Source organism: Eulemur rufifrons, chromosome 30 (genome assembly GCF_041146395.1).
Source record: "Eulemur rufifrons isolate Redbay chromosome 30, OSU_ERuf_1, whole genome shotgun sequence".
NCBI lineage: Eukaryota > Metazoa > Chordata > Mammalia > Primates > Lemuridae > Eulemur > Eulemur rufifrons.
Window position 1 is genome coordinate 118,535,517 of NC_091012.1, and position 27,208 is coordinate 118,562,724.

A 27,208-nucleotide genomic window follows, 5' to 3' on the forward strand; every position below is an offset into this window, starting at 1 on the left:
GTGGGCTGGTCTAGAAAGGTCGAGGCAGAATAAAACAAAGTTGGAGGAAGAAAGGAGTCCATTTATTTCTGAAATTTTAATGTACTAGATTAATTGCTTCCTTTGAACTAGAGAAAAGACAAAAAGTTTTCTATATGAATTTATATAAAACCCTTTTATATAAATCCTGGCTCTACCAATTACGAGCTTTATAACTTTGGTGGGAAAGTTATATAACCTCTCTATGCCTAAGTTTCCTCATTTATAAGTTGGGCATGATATTAGTACCTAACTTAAAGGATTATTTAGAGGAAGGAATGAGAGAATTCTGGTAAACATAGTCCCTGATCCTTAGTAGCACTAATTAAAATTAGTACTGTTGTAATTTTTACTAGGCTGCATAAGACTAAGATCGTGGACATTGCTTGTTTAAAGGTTGATTCTTAGTTTCCTTTACCATGAAAACATAGAAATAAAATACTCTCAGTGTTCTGTGATTAAAATGATAGTATCTTGTATGATAGAACACAGTTCAATATTGTAACCTGCCACTTTATATTAAGATTTTGTTTATACCTGACCATTTTGATGATGTCCCCATTTTACCCGACTATTCCTTTAAAAACATTCACATAGGACTTCTTAAACATGCCCCTTATGGACTAAGGCCATATTCCTGGTAATACCCAATCAAAACGATTAACATGAAACGCAGTTCTTAAATGTTGGGCTTGATAATGACTTTCCCACAATTGCTATTTTGGGTCCTTTCTTACTAGCCTGAGGAAATGACAAGATTGAGAAGCATGAACAGACAACTCCAGATAAATGTTGACTGTACACTGAAAGAAGTTGACCTTCTTCAATCTAGAGGTATAGACTTGATTATTTGGTAAACCATAAGTAATAAGTGGTATTTTAAGCTATTTAAATAGCAATAATTTTGGTTTTATAGATTTAAGAGACAGTTTTTTTCCATCATAAGATTATAATCTTGGTAAAAATACTCCCTTGTCCCCATGGTCATGGATCATATTTGGGGGATCAAAAAATAGTTTTACTTTGGCAGTTTCATCATTAAGTTCTTATAATTTAGACTGTTCTGTGTTGTTACCTTGTATTTATTCTTTTTGTCATTTACTGTGAATATTTTATAAATTGATGGGTTTTAATTCTAAAACTTAGAGTTCATATTATGTGATAGTCACCTAAAATACCTGTAAAAAATGGGGATCCCAAATCAGAATATCAAATTTATCAGTTTTAAAATAAATACCATATGCCATTTTTTATCTGTTACATGATAACATTCAACTATAATCATAGTTTTAGTTTTTTGGATTTTTACAGATATATACTACAGTAGAAGCTCTCTTAACTGACTTTCATTTACTCAACTCACCAGATTAGGATGGTCTTCCTTTATTTCTGCAATTTAATGTTTCATAAACTGACATGCAGGAGAGAGCTGCTCTTTCTATAAAAAACCAAAGGCAAATCACTAAAAAGTCAGGGACTGTGAATTAGATATGGGTGAAAAGAACTGAAAAAGGTTAATGGGAAAATCATAAAAATTTAGAAGGATTTGGTACTACAATTGCTTTATAAGTGTTCTTAGTATCTTTCTTGCTCCATTCTAAAGAAACCAAAACAGAAAATTATAGATCAGGGTTTAGCAAAGGAGGGCCTGCTGCCTGTTTTTGTAAATCAAACTTTTAGTGGAACAATAGCCACGCCCATTTGTTTCCATATTGTCTATGGCTGCTTTTGTGCTTCAACAGCAAAGTCTAAAATAAAAAGTTTGCCAACCCCTACTTTAGGTCATCATGGGTATGATTTATATAAGAAAGACAATATGGAATTTTAGTGATTGGACACATAAAGAAAAGGCTTTTGTCTAACTTTAAGGTATTAGTATATTCAAATATGTTGTTTGTTAACATTAAAGTTGACACATGTAATTTTTCTTAACAATTTTGTGTTTTAATCAGCCTTCCTACCCCCCATACTTTTCTTAATATGGCAGCTAAGAGAGCTTCTACAATATTTTAAGAATATATAATAAAATATCCCATTGCCATTTTTAGGCAACATTAAACAGTGGGGGCAGATAAACCCAAAAGATAATGGCATTATCTGAACAATAGAAGCAAATTTGAATGTTAAAATTGAGCAATCTGGTCAGGTACCCTTAAAGTTATTTTCATAAGCCTAGTTACTTTCTAGCTGACTAGCTTCAAGCAATGAAAGAATTACTATACATAATGTGGGGTTCTACAAACTATTACTACTATATTTTAGAAGATTGCATCAATGTTTTTTACTTGTGTGGTCTTTGAAGCAAAACAAGGAACACTAACTCAAACATTTGGTTAGGATATTTATAGTAAGCCTATGGAATTGAGAAATTAGATCATCAGTGGTAACTTAAGTATTAAAGAAATATAATGACTTCTTAAAGCATAAAAAGATCTAATTAGTATATCAAATAGCATTGTGGCTTTTATTAGCTATCATAGCAATTGTTTTCAGAAAATTGTCTTAAAACAGCATATTCAAATGGATAAAACATTTGTAATAGGGCCTGCAAGGGAAACCATGATTAAGGTTTTACAAGCAAAGAGCTGTGATTTTGGTCAGCATTTGGCAATGACCTTACTTACAATGAGCTCTTTTTGGCACTTAGGCATTTCTAAATCTCTTCATAAGACATACAAATGTATCCATTTTATACTAAATTCTACTCTTCCACACTTTATAAAACTTTATACTGAGTTTCCAGTCTAAACTTTTAAGCTAGTGAAGAAATCTAAACCTTTTTTAGACTAGATGCAAATCAGCACATTATTTGATGAAAAGCAACTTTAATGTTGATTTTGGTAAGGAAAACTTATTGGGGAAAAAAGTCTGGAAATCAAGAGATTCAATATATTTAAACTGTCAGTACTATACACCATCTTCTGTAAATAACTATGGGTACAGTTACAAAGTTTAACTGGAATTGTTTAGAACAAACAGAGCACAGTGATAGGTTCACAGATGTGAAGGTAAGACTCCAAACTGCCACTGGATCAAAACTAACCTTGGAGGAGTCACAGCAGGAGATCTGGCTGAAATACAGACACTAGATCAGGGAGTGAACATTTTAAGAGGTGAAAATTTTGTGGTAAGACAAAATTCTCAGGAATTGTTCTGTCTGTTCTGAAGTTGGTACCATATCATCTTTTATCATTGATAAAACTGTAGGCAACATTTAATTTAACATTAAATATTCTCCTTTTCTTGAAAATAGGAATCCATGAACTGCTGATGCTATTTCGCATTTATCGAGGTTGCATAGACAGCACAAAATATAACTTGATTAATCTTTAGAAATTTATATATTTGGCTTCTTTCCATAGTTGAATTTATAATGGATAAATTTAAGGTAAATTATGAAATACCTGAAAGCAAGCTTTCACTAAGTCTTCTTTCTCATAGTTCATTCCCTAAAGTCAAAACAAGCAGAAAGAGAAAACAGTTCGGCCATCCTTTCATTTCTCTTCTTCATTTACCTCCTCAAATGTCCCACATGCTTAATCCTGCCTAAAGAGACTAGCCTTACAGTTAGAGAAATATCCCTTTAGGTAATACATTGGAGACATATGGTAGTGTGGTGGTCTTCTTGGGTCTTTTCTCACAGTGATAAAACAGAATTACAGTGGGAGTAGGATAGGATTATATAATAAGTTTTGAAACCCTGGAAAACATTTTCCCTTCTTACATGTTTTATTTACATACTTTCTTTTTAAAAATATCAAATAGGAGAAAGAATTCTAAATGCCTGGTGATTTTACTTCCTTTATAGGAAACTTTGATCCAAAAGCCATGAATAATTTTTATGACAACATAGAACCTGGCCCAGTTGTACCACCCAAGCCATCTAAAAAAGGTGAGTAGGCAATGATAGATATATCAAGATCCTTTGGGAGTTCAAATATATATCTGAAGAAATTCCCATTAGAGATATTTATTAACTTATTCAGCATAAACGAACAATGTTACCATATTGATGTTACTGTGGCAATAATGAAATGTCTCTAAACTTTAAATAGTACTGTAATTAATAACTTAGAATTGTTACAGGTAATTAAATGGGATAGATAAAATTTATTTTTTAAAAAATGCTGGTGGGGGGAGGGGCAAAAAAGAAAAAAAGTTGAAACACTATATTAAATAGTTAACATTATAAATTTACTTAGCACTGTGAAAACTATAACCCTAAAAGATAATTCTTATAATGAGGATTTTAAAGGTCTATTGTTAGAATAGGAAGTTAGATTTGTGGTAGATCTAAGATTATTTCTAAGGCAACAAAAGAATCCTGTGTATTTAAAAGGCGATCATAACAATTAGATAGGAACTAGGTTGTTTTCTCACAAGAGCAAAACAGATCCTACGTAACCACAGTCTGGAGGAATCACTTTTGAATAATTGTTACCTAGAAATGATTTAGTATTAAAAATATAAAATCTGTTCTTCTTATTTTTATGTACCAAATATTTAATTGACATTTCATTATCTTATTTTCAGTTAATCTACATTCAATGACTCAACATTTAAATTTAACTTTTTCTGCCTCATTCTTCTTAACAGCCTATGTTTTATAATTCTCAAGAATGTATGCATTTATTATTAATATTTTAGTCCTTTTTGCTTTAAGCAACTCAAGATAGATTGATCATGAATAGTGAAGAATACCTTATTTTAAAATCTCAGACTTAATCAGGGAATGTATAATTCCCTACATTATTTAGAATAATGTAGGGAATTATCTAAATAATGTTACCTGACTTAATTACTTAAGCTCAGTACAATTTTGTTTATAGGTTGCAGTGCACTATCTGTTCTTTTTATTGTTTAATACTGGCCATGAATGTTTCATCTGATCTCCATTTAAAATAGTCTACTGATTTCTAAAGATGGTACAAAGAAGAATCTTAGTGGATGACTGCCAAGTACCAAATGTGGCACTATGGCAACATTATATGCAATTTCATGCTGAAAGTCACTGGGTTGTGTATATATCATTGATCACTTTAGTCTTTTGGGTTCATAATATCTGAGTCTTTAAACTTCCTTTTGCCTGGATGTCTACTGAAGTAGTATCACCTACTGGTAATCCAGTAGGTGAACTTCAGTTAATTGATTCAAAGGCTATCATGGAGGAATTGTCCTATTTAAGGGAGTGCATTGGAAAGTTCTTACCCTGGAAATAGAAGACCAAGTTGATGAGAAATGGTGGACAGTATGTCCACAATGAGCTACCTCATTAGCATAAACTCTCAGGTGTGGTCTGAGGGGCCCACTGTAAATAACAAAGACATTGCTATTACTCAGGAAATTCTGAGGTTTTAGAAGTTATCTCCCAGGAACTGGGGACAAAGCCAGATCTCTCTCTTGGGCAAGACCAGATTCTTTACTATGCAATAAAGCAGTGCTTACAAGGAAATTTGTAGCTGTAAATGTTCACATAAGACAGGAAGATCTAAAATCAATGACCTAAAATTCTACCTTAAGAATTAGTGAATAGGCCTGGCACGGTGGCTCACACTTGTAATCCTTGCACTGTGGGAGGCCGAGGCGGGAGGATCGCTCAAGGTCAGGAGTTGCTCAAGGTCAGGAGTTCGAGACCAGCCTGAGCAAGAGCAAGACCTCATCTCTACTAAAAAGAGAAAGAAATTAACTGGACAACTAAAAATATATACAGAAAAAATTATCCGGGCATGGTGGCACATGCCTGTAGGCCCAGCTACTCGGGAGGCTGAGGCAGAAGGATTGCTTGAGCCCAGGAGTTTGAGGTTGCTATGAGCTAGGCTGACGCCATGGCACTCTACTCAGGGCAACAGAACGAGACTCTGTCTCAAAAAAAAAAAAAAAGTGAATAAAGGACAAAATAATAAGAAAGGAAAGATAAGTCAAATGAGATAGAAATAACAGAGAAAGTTAAAGCCAAAAGTTTGATCTTTGAAAAGATAAACAAAAATCAATAAACTCCAAGGTAGACTAATCTGGAAAAAAAAAGAGAAAGAATAGAAATTACCTGTTGGCGTGGATGTGGAGAGACAGGAACACTCATACACTGCTGATGGGACTGCAAACTAGTGCAACCCCTGTGGAAAGCAATATGGAGATACCTTAAACAGATACAAGTAGACCTCCCCTTTGATCCAGCAATCCCATTATTGGGCATCTACCCAAAAGAACAAAAGATATTCTATGAAAAAGACATCTGCACCCGAATGTTTATAGCAGCACAATTCACAATCACAAAGATGTGGAAACAACCCAAATGCCCATCAATACATGAGTGGATTAGTAAATTGTGGTATATGTATGTATACAGAGGACTATTATTCAGCTATAAGAAATAACGGTGATATAGAATCTCTTATGTTCTCCTGGAGAGAGTTAGAACCCATTCTATTAAGTGAAGTATCCCAAGAATGGAAAAATAAGCACCACATGTATTCACCAGCAAATTGGTTTCCCTGATCATCATCTAAGTGCACATTTGGGAATAACACCAATTGGGTGTCGGGCAGATGTGGGGGGTGGGGGAGGGGATGGGTGTATACCTACATGATGAGTGCGATGCGCAGTGTCTGGGGAATGGACACGCTTGAAGCTCTGACTCGGGGTGGGGGGAGCATGGGCAATATACATAACCTAAACTTTTGTACACCCATAATGAGCTGAAATAAAAAAAAGAAAAGAAATTGCCACAGTCAGAAGTAAAAGATGGGTTATCCATTAAAATGATAAGCTCGACACCTTAGATAAAATGGACAAATTTCTTGAAAAATATAACCTACCAAAACTAAAAACAAGATGAAATAGTAAATGTTAATAGCTGTGTATATCTTTTAAAGAAATTGAATTCATTACCAAAATTTTTTCCACAAAGAAAGCTCTATATCCAGATGGTTTCACTGGTAGATGAATTCTACCAAACATTTAAGAAAAAAAGAATACTGGCTGGGTGCAGTGGCTTATGGCTGTAATACCAATGCTTTAGGGGGCTGAGGCAGGAGGATTGCTTGAGGCCAGGAGTTGGAGACCAGCATAGATAACAAAGCAAGACCTCATCTCTACAAAAAATGATAATAAAAAAAAGAATACCAATTTTACACAAACTCTTTGAGAAAATAGAGGAAGGAATGCTTTCCCCCTCCTTTTTTTTTTTTTTTTTACAATAGTTTTGTTTTTTTCCTAAAGACTTTAAGTTTTTAGATCAGTTTTAGGTTCACAGAAAAATTGGGAGGAAATTACAGAGATTTCCCATATACCTTCTGCCCTCACACATGCATGGCCTCCCCCATTACCAACATCCCATACCAGAGTGGTACATTTGTTACAATTGATGAATCTACATTGATATTTCATAATCACCCAAAGTGCATGGTTTACATTAGGGTTCACTTTCAGTGTTGTACCCCATCTTTTTGTAGAACTAGCTTATATTCCAAAACCTGATACAGATATTATGTATCCACTCCCCACAAAAGAAAACAAAATTACAGATCAATATCCCTCAAGAACAATAAAAGCAAAAAAAAAATCCTTAATATTCACAATATATAAAAAAGATTTCATCATGACCAAGTTGAGTTTAGCTCAGGAATGCAATGTTGGTATAACATTTAAAAAGCCAACCAATGTAATTCACCATATTACCAAAGTAAACAAGAAAAACCATATGATCATTTTACTAGATACAGGAAAAACATTTGATAAATTGTAGCAGTTTTATTAAAAAACCTTTAAAACAAATTAAGAAGGGAACTCCTTCAGTCTCATAAAGGGCATCTTTGAAAAACCTCCAACTGTAATCATTACATAATGAAATCCTGAATGCATTAAGATCAGGAATAAAGCAAGGATGTCTGTTCTCATCACTTTTATTCAACATTGTACCTGGAGGTCCTAGCCCATGCAGTGAGACAAGAAAAAAAAATGCATAAAGATTGGAAAGGAAGAATTAAAACTAAATACACTACAGATGATTATTTACATGATTATTTACAAAAAAAAAAAAACCCTACCAGAAATATATCAGGTAAACAATTGGAAAATGAAATTTAAGAGATATTACATTTACAATACCATCAAAAACCATGTAAAGATATTCCATTTACAATACCATCTTAAAAATATCGATTCAATCATGAATATGATATATTGCTCCATTTACTTAGGTTGTCTTTAATTTATTTTGGCAATGTTTTGTTTTCAACATATACATCACTGGTTAAATTTAAGATGCCTCTTCTTCCACAATTGACATGTAGATATAGTATAATACCAGTTATAACCCCATTAGATTTTTTTTAATTAAAAAACTGATTCTGAAATTCCTATGGAAAGGCAGAAAGACCTAGATATTTGAAACAATCTTTAAAAAGAGCAAAGTTGGAAGTCTTAGACTAACCAACTTTAGGACTTACTGTAAAGCTACGGTGATCACAGTGTGGTACTGGCATAGGAATAAAGAAATAGATCATTGGAGCAGAACAGAGAACCCAGATGTAGACCCTCACTCACACTATCAGTTGCTTTTTGACAGAAGCACCATAGCATTCAATGGAGAAAGGAAAGGCTGGAAGAACTGGATATCCATGTGGGAAAAAACAAATTTTGATCTCTGCTTCACATCATACACAAAAATTTGAGATAGGTCATAAACCTAAATGTAAAAGTTAAAGCTTCCAGAACAAAACAGAATATCTTTGCAACTGTGTAAAGGTTTTTAGACAGGACACAGGAAGCAATAAAAGGAAAAACAGGCTAACGAAGGCTAAAATTCAACACTTCTGACTCATCAAGAGATACTATTAAGAAAATGAGAAGGAAACCACAGACTGGGAGAAAATATTTGTAAAATACATATCTGATGAAAGACTAGTATCCAGAATATATAAAGAACTTCTACAGCACAGTAATAAAAAGACAGCTTGGTACAAAAGGGCAAAATATGTGAGCAGACACTTCACAAAGGAATATATATATGAAAGACCATTAAAAAAGAAAATAGGCTGGGCGCAGTGGCTCACGCCTGTAATCCTAGCACTCTGGGAGGCCAAGGCGGGCGGATCATTTGAGCTCAGCAGTTCGAGACCAGCCTGAGCAGGAGCGAGACCCCGTCTCTATTTTTAAAAAAATAGAAATTAGCAGGACAACTAAAAATATATAGAAAAAATTAGCCGGGCATGATGGTGCATGCCTGTAGTCCCAGCTACTCGGGTGGCTGAGGCAGGAGGATTGCTTGAGTCTAGGAGTTTGAGGTTGCTGTGAGCTAGACTGATGCCACAGCACTCTAGCCCGGGCAACAGTGTGAGACACTGTCTCAAAAAAAAAAAAAAAAGAAAGAAAAGAAAAAGGAAAATGTCCTGAGAAAATGTGACGGATCTGCTGCCAGGAGCCCGTATAGTCAGAGTTGTGGTTTTCTGGCAGTGGTGATATTAATGTTACTGTCATCCTGCCTTCTGTCTTTGGGACCAACACCATGTATTTGGTATCCTCCTCAGCTGGATATTGTGCAAGACTTGCATTAACATATAGTTTATGTAGGTAGACACTTGATGCTACAAAGGGAAGACATGACTTCTACCCCAGGCAGTTTATACTCTACATGTACACAATTTTAATAAAAAGGCATATACCCAAAGGAAAAAAGGTCATTCTGTAACAAAGGCACATGTACCCAAATGTTTATAGCAGCACAATTCACAATAGCAAAGATGTGGAAACAACCCAAATGCCCATCAATACATGATTGGATTAGTAAACTGTGGTATATGTATACCATGGAATATTACTCAGCTATAAGGAATGATGAAGATACGACATCTCTATGGTTCTCCTGGAGAGAGTTGGAACCCATTATATTAAGTGAAGTATCCCAAGAATGGAAAAACAAGCATCACATGTACTCACCAGAAAATTGGTTTCCCTGATCATCACCTAAATACAAATCTGGGAACGACACCAATTGGACATCAGACTGAGGTGGGGGGTGGGGGAGGGGATGGGGGTATGCCTACACAATGAGTGCATTGCGCACCGTTTTGGGAGTGGTAACACTTGAAGGTGCTGACTCGGGAAAGGGGGGGTGGGGAAAAAAAATATGAAACTATTGTTTTTAACTTGCACTGTTCACTTAATAATTTATCATGAATATTTCCCATATTATTTCATATCATTGTACAAGAAATAATGTATACATTATGAGGACATACTGTATCTAACAAGATATACTGTTAGACTCTTTGATTCTGTAAAATTAAATTGAAAAAAAAACTATAAAAAAAATAAAAAAAAAAATAAAACAAAAAAAAAAAAAAAAAAGTAGACCATAAAGCCATGTAAAACAACATCCTCACTATTAATGAATTTCTATTTTAGAAATTTAATTGAGCTTTAATCATATATATTGTTGGTGAAAGTATAAAATAATACTGTTATAAACAATAGAACTTGATTAAATTCTGTAATTTTGTTTTTAACATTTTTTTCTTTCTTTCTTTTTTTTTTAAATAAATAGAGATGGGGTCTCGCTCTTGCTCAGGCTGGTCTCGAACTCCTGAGCTCAAATGATCCACCCGCCTCGGCCTCCCAAAGTGCTAGGATTACAGGCATGAGCCACCGCGCCCAGCCTGTGATTTTTTTTTATTAAGCCTTTCCATCACATATTTATAAAAGCTACTGAGTTTTCTCTATGAATTCAAATTTGTTGTCTATGAAGCACTTGCAGATTCTCATTTTGTTTTAACGTAAATTGGCCTTTTCTAAAAGTACATATAGTTTAGTGCAAATTGGCTTGCAGTACCACTCACTTAAATTAACAACAACAAAAAAAAAAAACAGGAAAATGCAAATAACTGCTAGAATTGGTATATTCCAGAAACCCTAGTGGAATATTGAAGTTTATCTGAGTAAGTGTGATAATTAGAGAAAGAATGCGTGTGTGTGTGTGTGTGTGTGTGTGTGTGAGAGAGAGAGAGATAGAGAGAGAGAGAAACAGAAGACAGGGAGAGAAAGAGACAGAGAAACCTTTTGGGATTGGACTTTGTAGTTAAGCAATACAGTGTGTGTGAGTTCTCTTCAGGTGGCTCAGAAAGTCTCCCCACCCCTTCATTGGTAACTCATACAGTGGCAAGTGCAGACCTTGGCGTCCCATGACCTGAACACTGGTCCTGGCCATCTTGGCCACCTCACCTTGTTCAGACCCAATTTGTGCACCACAGAGAGGTGATCCAGCCAAATACTTACTTGTATATTTTACAGGGTTATTGTAAGAGTTAGTGAGATGAGGTATGTAATGCTTTTGTACTTTACAGATCTAAGAAAGAACTGTACCTTATTCTTTGGAGCCTAAGATGTTTACTCTACTTTCATTTACTCTGATAATGGAGTGTTTTAAGTGCCTGAGCACCATGCTTAGGATTCTGGAGCAGTGATTTCTAAAGATGGGTTGTACTAGGAGACTGCATCGTGGGCTCAGAACTGATTAGAAAATTCAAGATCTATCTTTGGTTCTTAAGGGAAAATAATGTGAAGTCTGACATTTTTACTTAATAAAGGTTTGTTTACTAATAACCTATAAATTCATAGAAATAATATTCTAGCAATAAATCAGACAGTTCTTGTACATGCTGCAAAGTGTCTGCCGGGCTTCTGCACACATAAGTAATTGGATTCATAAAATAATTTGGGAACACATGTTTGTCCGCACATAGTATCATTTTAAGTTGGTTCAGATTTTTCAAGTACCACTCTTGCTTTTTAATTTAAAAATTCTGTAGTTTTATTTCATCATTATTATAATAGTTAGCCTTGTATGGAGAGTGTATTTTCAGCCCATAAGTTTTGAATAACTGTTGCTTAATCAGAGAGTTGCAAAAGTATAATCTCTTAAATTTTGCTTTCATGTTGCCATTTAATTGCCGTATCACTGAGTTTATACCCCTAATTCACTAAAAAGTAGGAAACGGGTAAAATAGAGCGTTTGTTCCAAGTAATTGGAGAGAGTCGAGAAAGTCATAAGAGCCACTGCTCTGTATAGGTTGTAAAAAAGCAGCATTAAACATGGCACTTGCCCTCACAGGAGAACTATAGGTAACTAGAAGTAATAGGAAGGGTAAATGCACTCATCTGTGTGGGTTGCATGAGTCGTCCTTGTGAGCCTATTTACTCTTGCTAACGAATGACTGGATCACTTCTTACTGGCTTTCCTTCTTTTGTAGACTCCTCAGACCCCTGCACAGTTGAGAGAAAAGCCCGAAGGATTAGCGTGACTTCCAAAGTACAGGCAGACGTCCATGACACCCAGGCAGCAGCTGTGGATGGTTTGTACTTGTGTGTTGAAAGTTTGTGCAGAATGTCCAAAGACACATCATAAGTAAAACCAGACCTTTATTTTTTCTTTAAAAAATTATACTGAGTTTCTAAGGGTGCACTGTCCAAGAGAAATAAAATAATGTGAGCCACATATATAATTTAAAATTTTCTAGTAACTACGCTAAAAAAAAAACATGAAATTTAATATATCTTATTTACTCTAGTATATATAAAATATTTCAGTATGAAATCAATATAAAATTATTAGTGAGATGTTTTACTTTTTTTTTTTTTTTACTAAATCTTCAAAATCTGTTGTATATTTTACTCTTACATCACATCTCAATTTGGACTGGCTACATTTTAAATGCTCAGTAGCTACATATGGCCAATGGCCACCATATTATTAATAGATCGACTCTAAGGTAATAGTATATAGAAAGCAAGGCCAAATAAGTCATTAAATAACTTGAAAGCTCTGGATTTTGTAACTTCCCACTGAAGTTTTCTAATGCTTCTTGAACTTTATCCTGCCATTCAGTTGAAATGAGGTTTCAAAAAATATTGTATATGTTTGAGTTTGTGCAAGTATTGCACTTGATATTTCATAAATTCCCCTTAATGTGCGAAGAATATCGTATAACTAGGTGGAAAAATCCCATTCTAAGAACAAATAAGAAGCATGAAAGTACCTCATACTTCATATAGTTAAAAAAAAAAATGACCACAGCAAGTCCACTTGCTCAAGGCTTCTTGGGCGTGGCTCTCAGTCAAAAAAAAAAAATTTACTGTTGGCATATTTCTTTTTTTTTTTTTTTAGAAAAATCACTTGTCTACAAATTTTTCATTTATCTTTGAAACTTGTGTAGAAATATTTAGAATTTATAAAAATTTTAGTTGCATCCTTTTTAGCAATTGTCTTTATAATTACTATATACTATAAGCAATATTGATTAAACTGACATTTATGAGGTTTTTCATATTAATGGAAATTTAGCCTATTATAACTAATCCATTTAAAAATAATATTGAAGGAGAAAGTTATTAACTCATTTATGTATAAATATGCATATTCTTTTGAGTTTCTATTTTCCACAAGGCCAGAAATATTTTAGCTTTTTAAATATGCCATAAAAAAGAAAAGGTTGCACACCTTTAAATCAAATGAGAACAGGTGTCTAAAATACCTTTTGGGTTTTAGATGCTTCTATTTTAATAATACTTCTCTCTGATGAAATGAGCAATGTCTTTTTGGGGGGCCAAAATAATTCTGATTTATATGTTTTTTAAATATATATTTTGGCAAATTACTTGAGTGATTTATTACAAATTAAATTGTCATGGTACTAAATAGTTAAGAGAGTCCTGAGGTATCCCATATTAGTTAGGTTAAAAGTGGTTTTTCAGTTATTTATGTGGTTAAGAAAAAAGGCATTTGAAAAACCTTTTCATATTAAGTATTTGCACTGCTACAATCTAAAATCAAAGACTACATTTGGAATTAACATAGAAAATGGAATGTAACAACTTAAGAATTTAATATCTTAAATTCTCTCACTGTAAATGCTTCATGAAATAAAGTTGCCTATCCTAGAAAAGGATAAAATTGAGTTTTTAGAGCCTATTAAAAACCAATAGCAATAAGATATGATTTTTTAAGTGATAGGTTTTCAGGCATGTTGTTCTTTTAAAAGGTAAAGGCAAAAGAGGATCTTTTCTGGAAATGGCATAGTAAACATTTTTCCTCTAATCAAGGCTTTAACAGTGTGCTTTTTATTCCTCCGTATGAGACAAAAAAAGAAAACTGTATTAAACCTACGTGTTTTGGAGTGAGGAGTCATGAGCCAAAAGACACAGGGTGTGGGTGATGATAGCAGTTAAAAGCAGAAGTTGAAGCAAAAGAAACAAGCCCATCTCCTGTTTATAGTCGTAGGAAGAGGCTAAAAAACCCACTAATTCTGTTATATTGTAAGGCTAAGATCACCTTCTTGAGTGAGGCTGAGCCTTAACAACACCCTGGGGGTAAGGTTCAGGGTCTAAAACTCAATTCTCTTTACCTTTTGGGGAATGTTCACACCAGCTGTTTGTCATGAAAGACAAATTGATAAACCAGCTAATTAATTTCTGGTGGAAGATATGCTTAACCCAAAATAGTAACTGACAAGCTTTCCCAGATCTCAGTTTCTTTTATTACCTATTTAGAAAGGTTGCTTACCTTAAATCTTAATCTCATTTTCAATGTTTTATAGGTGCATTGTTCCAGCCTCCTGACCTTGCTCCAGATTCTGGGGTGAATTCCATCTGGAGGTCTTTAGGATTCTATGTAGTGACCCCACTCTCAGTAGGGGCTGTTCCTAAAAGGCAGGACTTAACAAATTAACTGTAGAAGCAAAGAGTCTTTTTGAGCACAAGGCCAAAGAGAATTAGGACCTAAGAGGAGTACAAGTTAAGTTTTGAGTTTTTTATAAAATCCTGGGGATCAAGGTAAGATTGCTAGCATTTGATACTGCTAGGTATAGACATTTTTTGAAACTAATATATGAACTAATACGTTTTAATGCCAAAAAAGGTAGGAAAGAATCTGAGAATAAAGACAGTCTCTTAAATTGAATGAATTTAGATTTATGAAAAACTTGTAGTGTCATTATCTTTCTCTTTTCACCATTCTGGGGAAAGCTTTGTTATGAACTGTCCTTGCCATTTATGAACCATTAGTATAAAATACACCCATATTGTAGAGTTTAAGGTCTCATGGAGGAAGGCACACATTTAGTCAGATGTTTAATATAGTATGGATAGTGCTATAGAGAGGAAAAGTCAAGGTGAGCTGAAGTCAGGAAAAACTTATGGAGGAGACTATTTTAACACACTAGGAAACATTTCTCATGCTTTATTCCAGCCACATGAAAAAAATAACTATCCACTGTCTATGGGTAGTGAACTAGGAAGGCAATCTATTCTGGACTTTTATCCATCTTCTTATAGCAGAAATAAATTGTTTAGAACAAAGTAGATTATATATCATAAACTTTCTGTTCAATTACACATTTCCAGTAGGTATGTTTACTAATTGGCCTACACATTAGATAGGATAGGAAATTACTTCCCTTGCTTTTTGTAGTTTTTCATGTCAGTTTGGATTATACTTGGAAAGAATTTGACCTTTTTTTCCTCTCTCTCTCTCTCTCTCTCTCTCTCTCTCTCTCGTTTAATCCTAACTTCCCTCAGAGCATCTAACTGGCGCCAAACAGAGTCCTCGGACACAACCTCGAGATGAAGACTATGAAGGGGCTCCATGGAATTGTGACAGCTGCACCTTTCTCAACCATCCGGCACTAAATCGCTGTGAGCAGTGTGAGATGCCACGGTACACTTGAATTCAGAACAGTCTGCACCAGGTTGAGAGTGAAATGTTGAGCACCACCAGAAGAAAAGGAAACCTCGGGAATCTATTTATCTGCCCAGGCTTTTCATTTCTGATTGCACAGTGGGGAGGAGGAAATGGCACTGTGGCCGCTGTGCTCACAAAAGGAAAAATGGGGAGGTTTCTTTTTTTTCCTTTCTTAACTCATTGCAGAGTGAGAGATAGAAAGGGATACTTGAAACTAGGAAAGGATTCACTCCTGAAAGAATGTACACAGAGAAGTCAAGAGCTCTTCTGTGGAATCCCAATTGTTAAAGTTACTGCTGAGTGGCCCTTATTTTTTAAACTAGAACTTTGAATCATGGTATGAAATATTACAGTTTATGCAGACAAACTGTGAATTCCCAGAGCAGACTTACCTGGTCACAGCTCTCTGGAAAACCACGGCTCCCCGTGCTTCTTCCCGTTGCTTCCTACTAAAGAGAAGGACAGGAAAAAGCACCAAGAATATGATTCTTTTTGGTGGGGGGAGGCAAAATAATGAGGGTTTTTGTAATTGCTGCTTTTTTCAGGGGTAACTTCCAACACACATACATATACAATATGTTTTAAAATGTGATTTATAGCAGTCAGGAATTAGGCATATCATGCCCTTTGTTTGAAAGTACAATCAGAGGTGATAAGATCCCTTTTGCTTGTACAGTGATTCATCAAGCTATATCAACACTGGTTACTAAGACCTACTTATGCCACGTAAGAGATATATTTTTTAAGTTACTGCATGCTTTTATTAGGCCATTGGTTTTAAAAATAACAAAGAAGTCCTTACAAAGTTTGATTTTATAAATGACATTCGCATAAAACTGCACTTTGCCAGTAGCACAGTGAATGTATGCCAAATGCAAGTCCATTCCAAAATCCATTTGGAAATCTTGAACTCAGCTGTGGTTCTTAAGAAATGTTTGCAGTCCATAGGGCCTTTTCTTTTTCCTCCTTCCAATTTTGTGATGGATTCATGATGTTTACAGCACAGATAATACTTTGTGCCATAATTCTAATTTAGCTGAAAAATAATCAATATTAGCTGTTCAATAAAGATTTGCACATATGTTACTAAACCAATGTGAGGGAAATTACAGTTGGCCAATAAAGTTGCACACTGCATTATTTGGGAAGCAAGAGAAGGATAGTCAAGAAATACTAAGAAAAAGATGAATACAGAGGACTTTGAAACAAAGAACTTTTAATATAACTGTATTCAGAGGTCATATTGAGTTTGTGCAGGCAGTTCAGGTAATAATAAAGCACTTCTTATATCTATGAAACAGAATTTCAGGGTGTGGGTAACTAAAGAGATATAAAATCACATGACTCATTAGGGTGCATCACTGGAAAATTAGTAATAGCACATTTAATTACGGTCTCTGCCATTGTTGAATTTCTTCTTAGCTCAGAAATGGATTTTTGGAATCTCCCTTCATTTTGATGAATGTAAACAGCAATAAAGTTGGTAGGTTTTCCCATCCTAAAGGATTTTACTTAAGGTTATAATCTTAGAAGTACCCACTCTCTCCCCTATCAGGTGCCCCACTGTATACATATACACACACCCATCATGTTGTCATTGTATTCTAATTTAGCAGTAATCTCTGGCAGACCTGGAAAAACAAGCTGCTCTTAATAGCATAATAAAACCAAAGGCGTAATAACTCATCATAGTTTTCCATCAAAGTTGTAATTTCACACTCTGCCTACAGCTTTGAAAACATTTTTTCCTATGTGAAAAATTCCCCAAAATACATCCACTTGTCTCCCAAAGTAAGCGTGGTTATGTAATTACACTGATAAAACATCTCTCATGTAACAACTGTGGCAAAACTGTGAAAATAATAGTGAGAAAGCAGATGGGCTTAAAAGCATGGTCCTGAAAACAGCATTCTTTAAAGGCTTTTGTAACACTGATCTCTGTTAGTCTCCAATAACAGTCTAGCCGTCCTACTGTTCTGTAATATGCCTTTGCCTTTGTATGGTTTCATATCTCTTTAGTGATGGTCAACCCCACTTGGTTTTAAGTTACAATTTAGGGGAATAATATATATACTGCTTGGTGTTCTAGCTAAAAGGTTTACCAGTATTCATAGTGATATGCTGAAGCGGCAGCAATTAACTTGGCAGTTGTCAGTTGAGAATGAAAGTAGCATGTCTGAAAAGTCTGATGCTTTATTAAAACCATGTAGATGACTTTAAAACTATTGCATGAAAATACATCAAGGTTAATAAGCTGTTATCATACAGTAGATGCATGGTTTCAGTCCTTTGGTAATATATCTATCTAGTCAATCATTGTTTTCACCTGCCAGGAAAAAAGAAAAAACAGTATTTGATAGATGTAGAGGGTGGGGTATGAGAATACATCAGAGATTGAATTTAAGGAAGTTGGTACACCTTAATTTTTAATTGTGTATAAGTTTCATATGCCAACATAGGCTGTATTCAGTTTTAAAAATAGGCAAAATGATTTGACACTGATAAATTTGATATGTTTAACTGTGTCCCACATGCCTCTTGCCTATGACCAATTTGAACAAGAATTCGCCCAACTTTCAAGGTGCCTTTGCAAAAGGATGTCCTAGTCAGATTGGTATGCACAGACAATTGGCACACGAGTGGTAGGATATAAATTGGATCATGCCTGGCTGCTAAGGTGGCTATGCTTTTTGGATCAGCTGGTGCACTTCTTGTTTCTTGTAGGTGGTTTTGTTTCTTAAAACACGACTAATTTGATGTATCTGTAACATATAGACCTGACTATACATTTTACATTATGTCACTGTTTTGTAAACTGGGTTTTTAGAAGCACGTTTGCCATTCTGTTAAAGTACATTGCCCCCCTTAAATTTTGGAGTAGTTCTTAAAAGCTTAAAGCGGTAATAGAGGAGCCAGAAACTTTCTAAGCAGTGTAAAGTGTTTTGAATTGATATTGACCTTGTTTGGGAGAGAGTGGCAGCAGGGGGTTTTAAGCAAACAAAAGATGCATTGTAAAAATGTAGTTTTAGAGCAGATTAATGATGGTGGGGAAAGTGTTGCTAATTTGTGTTTATTTCCCTGGAAGAAATGGGAAGTGTGATAAGCAGTTTAATTTTTAAGGAGCTGGTCTCAATTTTAGTACTTTTTAATTATTAAAAGAAATCAATGTTTCTTTAAATTTTATCATTGCTTTGTCACAGTTATCAAGGGTTCATACCCAACTTTCTGTGGCAACTCAATTTTATATAGTCTTTTAAAAGGTAACTGTAATGTCTGACAGTATAAATAAAAAGCAAGAATATAAGGCATAGAAGAATTGTCCTTTAAAAATATCAATGATGTATGCTGGAATGTGAAGATGTCCCTTTATAGTTAAAAATTGAATTACTTTAATATCATACCATCATTAGACCTTGAATGAGTCCATGTTACAGTGTTTCTGTATATCTGTAGAGAAAGAAAAATGACAATTGAAATGTTACCTTTAAAAATCAGAATAAATTGGGCACTGTCTGTTGCACCACTACTGTATCTTTTTGAAAGAATTAACAGTATTTTCCTATGTAAAAGTTAATTCTGATGACATTTTCACATTCACCAGACATTTTTTTTCCTGTATTATTTGCATCCCCAAATATTTAATACAAATAGATTTTGCATGGCTTGGGCATTCGGAGATTAATAGAATGACTCAATTTTAATTTCTAAAGCCACGAAAAGTTGCTTTGAGACTGAACAATTCTGAAATCTTATTTATAATGACACTCAGTGTCCATGTTTCTTTCCCTACTGTATAAGAATTGATCAGTTTCTTCATTAAAGCAGCAAGAACTTATTAAATCTTGTAAATACCATGTCTCTTTTAAATTTCCATGTATGCTGTGAATGAAGTTATTTTGAGATGAAATTGTACAAAGGCATTTTAAAAGGCTATGCATGCATCGTACCTCCAAACAGTACATATTCGGAAAGTCAAAGGTTCCTGCAAAATAAATTAATAAACTAAAAGCAAACACTACATTCTGCATCTTTTCTGTGTAGTTGGAAATAATGTACGGTATCAAACTAGTCCTAGTTCCAACACTCATATTTCTGAACTGAAATACACTGTCTCACAAACCTAATCATTCATCACATTTGTCTTTATTAGAACATGTAGTAATGTTAGATTTGGGGTATCAAGTACTCATTACTCTGATTTGAAACTTCGGTAAAAGTATATATAAGCAGGTCTTATATAAAAGTTGGAATATGTTAGGAACTTAAACTTTTCATTCTACTTCAATATGTTATTTACAAAAGGATGGATAATTTTCTTTTTAAAAATCTTTTGTCATTTTAAAGACAGTCAGGTTCTGACACTCATCTTGCTAGGGTCTGTAGTAAACCTTCCCAACTTTTGCACAGAAATTACCACAAATGAATTATAGTAGATAACCTGTATGATTAAGCACATTTAAATTCAAAGTTGTTTCTACTACATTTTTTAATATATGAAAAATTGCAAACATACAAGTACAGAAAAATTCTATGACGATCCCCATTTACTTCCAAAATCATCTGGGTATAAGCGTTCTTATCTGTAGTCTTATCGCCTTCACCACCCCTTGGATTATTTTGAAACAAATCCCAGACATTTCATTTGTAAATAAACTTAACCTAAACACAGTATATTCATCACACCTTACAAAATTAATGTGTTTAATGTCAAATATCCATTGTTAAATTTCTCCGATAGTCTTGTGGATTTTTTTTTATGAGCTTATCTGAATTAGGGTCTAAACAGAATACTTGAAATTGATTTCTGTCTCTTAAATCTTTATCTACCTATGCATTCTCATTTTGTCAGAAACCTAGTCATTTATTAACTGGAATATCTTTATAAGGAAACTCCCTCATGTACTGTTTAGTTACCCTCCACACCACGTCTAACAGTTAAATAATGCATACAATGTCAAAGACAACTTTTAAAATACCCTGGGTTGTCCCTTTTGAATTTATTCCCTTTTGATTTATTTAGAAATAGAAAATTACTTCACATCTGTTTGGTTACCACAATAATGGTTCACTATGGTGCTCATTTTCATAGAGACATATCCCTGAGGACTATTTATCTGTAATCCCATTATCAGTATAATGATTTCTCTTTAGTTATTGACCAGCTCAGTTTTCCATACTGAAGACTGGGGGACTGTTGTGTGTGGAGTGCCCATTGTCTCCCACCTACATTCCTCCAAAGACTTCCTCACTTTGTCCCTGTTAGCCTTTTTCTAGGACATTGACCAGGTAATGTTTTATGATGGAAATTTCAAAGATACTAATAGGATATATAATATGTCGGTGAGATTTCACAACTTTTCCAGATTCTCAGAGCAGTCAAACAATCTCACTTGTCCTACCTCTTGAACACTGGTGGTGGGTGTACTTTTGACCACCTTTTCATGACATGACAGTGATAAGAAGTAAATAGTGCAGGAAAAGTCAAGTAATGCAGCCTAGCTTCCTAGAGTTTTGCATTGTGGTTTAGGGACAAAAATGCTAATTACTATGATATACATTACTTTGCTTTCTTCTGATTTATTTGTGCATTTGCTCTGGGGGACCGAGACGGTTTTCAGGTAATTCCATTCCCTTGGTCAAGACTGCTAACATTTAGAGCCATTTCTAAATTCCATCTCCCAATTCTGCTTTCCTTTAAATCACTAAGAATATTCTGATTTGGGTGCGCATGATTCAAGAAAGATCTTTATCTGAAAGGCATTTGGGGTTGGGAGGATTAGCATTATTGGATTAGCATATTGAAACAGCCTGCATTCCCTATACACTCTGTTTGACATCCAGTGGTCACACGTGGCAGGGGGACTCTTAATTTCAAGATTACAACTTGAGGCCGGGCACGGTGGCTCACGCCTGTAATCCTAGCACTCTGGGAGGCTGAGGTGGGTGGATCGCTCGAGGTCAGGAGTTCAAGACCAGCCTGAGCAAGAGTGAGACCCTGTCTCTACTAAAAATAGAAAGAAATTATATGGACAACTAAAATATATATATACAAAAAAATTAGCTGGGCATGGTGGCGCATGCCTGTAGTCCCAGCTACTAGGGAGGCTGAGGCAGTAGGATCGCCTGAGCCCAGGAGTTTGAGGTTGCTGTGAGCTAGGCTGACGTCACGGCACTCACTCTAGTCCGGGCAACAGAGTGAGACTCTGTCTCAAAAAAAAAAAAAAAAAATAGATTACAACTTGAGTTTCTCTTTCCAAATTCCACTGACGTAAAGAACAAAAACATTTTTAAGGGTTGGAGAACAGGGAAGGGTTCTGCTGGGGTCAGAAATGAGAGGAAGTGATGGGGATTAGCCACAGAGGGTAGTAGCAACCAATATCAGCCAGCCCACAATTCCAGCCACCAGTGAAGGTCAACTGCAAAGCAAGTCAACAGGCTTCCCCAACTGAGCTGATGAAGACCTTCAAACTCTGAGCAATGAGCAAACAAGAATCTGTGTGCTGGACAGGAAGCATGTAGATTGCAGCATTTGCTTTCTGGCTCACTTGGCACCATAGTTCACTGAATAAGGAAACCACTTAACAGAATGGTTTGGCCACCTAAGCAAAGGGGCATAAAACACCAAGTAACTTTAAGCTGCCACAATGAGCATAGAGGAAAAGCTTGCTTGGCCCAGTTGAGGATTCCAGAAAGCAGAATTCAGCCTGACAATAAACACCTAAAACACCACCCTCTGTTACCTGCTTACCTGTTACTGAGTGCCTGAAAACAGATGTTTAGCAAAGCACTGAACTTCCCAATCTTTCCAATACTATTTTTAATCAAGTAATTTCCAACCAAGAAAAATAAAACTACAGAAGAAAAGTAGAAAACTTTTTGCTTTCCTTTTTGTAAGTAGTTAAAAGATTTGAGCAATATGAACCCACGTGGTATTTTTAAAAATTCTTTAAAAATCAAACATATGGGAAGATATAGCACTCTGGAAAAAGAATTTCATTCTACAGAATCAGAACAGAAAATAAATATTTATTTACTTATTTGGGGGACAAGGTCTCACTCTATCACCCAGGCTAGAGTGCAGTGGCATCATGACAGTTCACTACAGCCTCAAACTCCTGGGCTCAAGTGATCCTCCTGCCTCAGGCTCTCAAGTAGCTGGAACTACAGGTGTGTGCCATCACACTCAGCTAATTTTTCTATTTTTTGTAGAAACAGTCTCGTTCTTGTTCAGGCGGGTCTTGAACTCCTGGCCTCAAGCAATCCTCCCGTCTCGGCCTCCCAAAGTGCTGGAATTACAGGTGTGAGCCACCGAGCCTGGCCTCAAAATTAATTTGAATTCCAAACAATTTACAATGATATATCTCTTAAAAAGGCACAATTAGATCAGGAAAGGTTGCTTCCAAATGGAAACTAAGTTTTACTAAATTTTGAAATACAGGTAGTGAACTTCAGAAAACTGAGTATCAATACAGATTCTAGAATTCAGAGGAAAGTGATAATGAGATGAAGGGCTGACACATAATAAATGGGAATTCTAGACCTAGGAGATGCAATAAGGAATATCAGAAAAAAACAGCAGCTAGGAGAGAAGCAAAAATAAAGATATAAGAAAAATGGGAGCAAGAGGATTGAAAAAAATATTACCTACAAAGGTAAACAATAAAGGCGACATCAGAATTCTCCTGAATCTTTGTGTAAAATTTGAACACAACTGATTTTGACATGCAAAATAGACAAACAATATCCTGATCAACTTAAATCTCCATATAATAAAACTTCATACCTCACAAAAACTAAAGGTTCTTTAAAATGTCCACCAAACATTTACCCCCCACTAAAATTTTAAGAAAACCTCAATTTCTAAAAACAATTATGCAGACATTTTTCTGACTGTAAGGCATTAAAACTAAAGATCACTAAAACAAATCAAGCCACCTGAAAATTTAAAAATCTCTTCTAAATAACTTGATTCAAAAATGGCATAAAAATAAAGTCAGATTTAGTTCAGACAAATCCTCAACAAGAGGCTTTTTAGCAAAGACATTATCTCAAACTAAAAAGATTTTCATGAAGTGGTGCTGGATTTTATCAAATGCTTTTTCTGCATCTATTGAGATGATCATATGGTTTTCGTTTAATTCTGTTTATGTGGTGAATCACATTTATGGATTTGTGTATGTTGAACCATCTTTGTATTCCTGGCATGAAACCCACTTGATCACAGTGAATTATCTTTTTGATGTGCTGTTGGATTCACTTTGCTAGTATTCTGTTGAGGATTTTTGCAGCTATGTTCATGAGGGGTATTGGTCCATAGTTTTCTTTTTTTTGTTGTTGTTGTGTCCTTTCCTGGCTTTAGTATCAGAGTGATACTGGCTTCATAGAATGAGCTTGGGAGGATTCCTTCCTCCTCGATTTTATGGAACAGTTTCAGTAAGATAGATGCCAGTTCTTCTCTATAGATCTGGTAGAATTTGGCTGTGAATCCATCTGGTCCTGGGTTTTGTTTTGTTGTTGGGAGTTTTTTAATTACTGTTTCAATCTCACTACTCATCATTAGTCTGTTCAGGATTTCTATTTCTTCCTGATTCAAGTTTAGGAGATTGTATGTTTCCAAAAATTTATCCATTTCCTCTAGATTTTCTAGTTCATATGCACAAAGGTTTTCATAGTAGTCTCAGATATTTTGTATTTCTGTGGTATCAGCTGTCATATCTCCTTTTTCATTTCTGATTGAGCTTATTTGAACCCTTCCTCTTCTATTTCTGGTTAATCTAGCTAGTGGTATATCAATTTTGTTTATCTTGTCAAAGAATCAACTTTTCATTTCATTAATGCTGTGTATTGTTTGTTTGTTCGTTTCCATTTCATTTAAATCTGCTCTGATCTTAGTTATTTCTTTTCTGTTGCTGGCTTTGGGTTTTTTCTTTTTCTAGTTCCTTGAGTTGTGACATTAGGTTGTTAATTTGTGATCTTTTTGATGTAGGCATTTAGTGCTATGAACTTCCTTCTTAGCCATGCTTTTGCTGTATCCCAGAAATTTTTTGAAGTTTATGTCACCTTTGTCATTCAATTTGAATAACTTTGGTTTCCATCTTGATTTTGTCATTGACCCAAGGATCTTTCAACAGCGGGTTATTTAATTTCCATGTATTTGTGTAGTTTTGAGAGTTATTCTTGGAATGATTTCTAGTTTTACTCCTGTTTCTTCTGAGAACATTCATGGTATGATTTTGATTTTTCCAAATTTGTTGAGACTTGGTTTTGTGGCCTAACATATGATCTATCTTGGAAAGTGTCCCATGGGCTTATGAGAAGAATGTATATTCTTTTAGTTTTGGGGTAGAATTTTCTGCAAATGTCTTAGTTCCATTTGTTCTAGAGTCCCATTTAAGTCCAGGGTTTCTTTGTTGATCTTCCGCCTTGATCTGTCTAGCTCTGTCAGTGGATTGTTGCAGTCCTCAGGTAGTATGATGTTGCTGTTTATTTCTTTCCTTAGATCTAGTAGAATTTGTTTTATGAATCTGAGAGTTCCTGTGTTAGGTGCATATATACTTAGGATTCATAGTTCTATTTTTAATTTTTTGAGGAAACTCTATACTGTTTTCTATAATGCCTGTACTAATTTGCATTCCCACAAACAGTATGCAAGGGTTCCTTTTCTCCATATCCTCACCAGCACATATTGTCTTTCATTGGTTTGATAATAGCCATTCTAACAGTTGTGAGGCAATATCTCATTGTGGTTTTAATCTGCATTTCTATGATTAGTGATGTTGAACATTATTTCTTAATATCTGTTGGCCATTTGTATGTCTTCTTTTGAGAAATGCCTATTCAGGTCCTTGGCCCATTTTTGATAGGGTTATTTGTTTTCTTGCTATTGAGTTAAGTTCCTTATGTATTTGAATATTAACCCCTTATCAGATGTATGGTTTACAAATATTTTCTCCAATTCCATAGGTTGTCTTTTTACTCTGCTGATTATTTTCTTGGCTATACAGAAGGTTTTTAGTTTGATATAATCCCATTTTTGTATTTTGCTTTTGTTACCTGTGTTTTTGGGATCATATTCAAAAAGTCATTGCCCAGACCAATGTTACAGAGCTTTTCCCCTATATTTTCTTCTAGTAAGTTTACATTTTCAGATCTTATGTTTTTATCTTTAATCCATTTTGAGTTTTGTATATGGAGTGAGATACAGGTCTAATTTCATTCATTGCATGTAGATATCCAGTTTTCCTGACACCATTTATTGAAGAGACTATCCTTTTCCCATTGTATGCTCTTGACACCTTTGTTTTAAAAAAAAATCGATTGTAAAGGTGAGGATTTATTTCTGGCCTCTGTATTTATTCCATTTCATTGGTCTATGTGTCTATTTTTATGCCAGTACCATGCTGTTTTGATTACTATAGTTTTGTAGTATATTTTGAAGTCAGGTAGTGTGATGCCTCCTGATTTGTTCTTTTTGCTAGAAAGATAGCATGACTAAAAGAGATCCAGGTGCTAATAGTTGAGACAATGCAATAAAGGCCTCAAAGGCATTTCAGACATCTTCCAGGCAGCCCCTGCCATCACAGGCCCAGAGGCCTAGGAGGACTGAATGGCCAGACAATATAGACATTATAAAATAATTTATAGAGACTATAAAAATAATAGAAAAGACCAATGAAACTAAGAGTTGGTTTTTTGAAAAGATAAACTCGACAAGACTTTAGCTAGACTAAGAATCAAATAAAATTATAAATGAAAGTGGAGACATTACAACTGATACCTCAGAAACAGAAAGGATCATAAGAGATTATAAACAACTATATGCCAACAAATTGTATAATCGAGAAGAAATAAATTCCTATAAACATACCTATCAAGATATAAAAACAGAAAATCTGAACAGTCCAATTAAAATAAGGAGATTGCATCAGTAATAAAAAGTCTCCTATCAAAGAAAAGCCCAGGACCTGATGGTTTTGCTGCTGTATTCTACCAAACATTTAAAGAATTAACACCAATCCTTTTCAAACTCTTCTAAAAAATTGAGGAGGGAAAATCATTTCCAAAGTCTTTTTTTTTTTTTTTTTTTTGAGACAGAGTCTCACTGTGTTGCCCAGGCTAGAGTGAGTGCTGTGGCGTCAGCCTAGCTCACAGCAACCTCAAACTCCTGAGCTCAAAGGATCCTCCTGTCTCAGCCTCCCCAGTAGCTGGGACTACAGGCATGCGCCACCATGCCCGGCTAATTTTTTCTATATATATTTTTAACTGTCCATATAATTTCTTTCTATTTTTAGTAGAGATGGGGTCTCACTCTTGCTCAGGCTGGTCTCAAACTCCTGAGCTCAAACGATCCGCCCACCTCGGCCTCCCAGAGTGCTAGGATTACAGACGTGAGCCACCTCGCCCGGCCTCCAAAGTCATTTTATGAGGCCAGCATTGCCCTGATACCAAAACCAGATAAGG

The 27,208-nt window shown here is 35.0% G+C and overlaps 1 protein-coding gene across 1 annotated transcript in view; it reads left to right on the forward strand.

Moving 5' to 3' along the window:
• TAB3 (TGF-beta activated kinase 1 (MAP3K7) binding protein 3) overlaps positions 1–17,261 on the forward strand; it is a 62,147-nt gene extending 44,886 nt beyond the window's left edge. Inside the window, exons 8-11 of the mRNA XM_069463591.1 lie at positions 759–852; positions 3,827–3,910; positions 12,264–12,365; positions 15,586–17,261. Coding sequence (XP_069319692.1) covers positions 759–852; positions 3,827–3,910; positions 12,264–12,365; positions 15,586–15,734 — 429 coding nt within the window. The 3' untranslated portion in view covers positions 15,735–17,261. The remainder of the gene's footprint in view (positions 1–758; positions 853–3,826; positions 3,911–12,263; positions 12,366–15,585) is intronic.
• Positions 17,262–27,208: the final 9,947 nt, after the last annotated feature.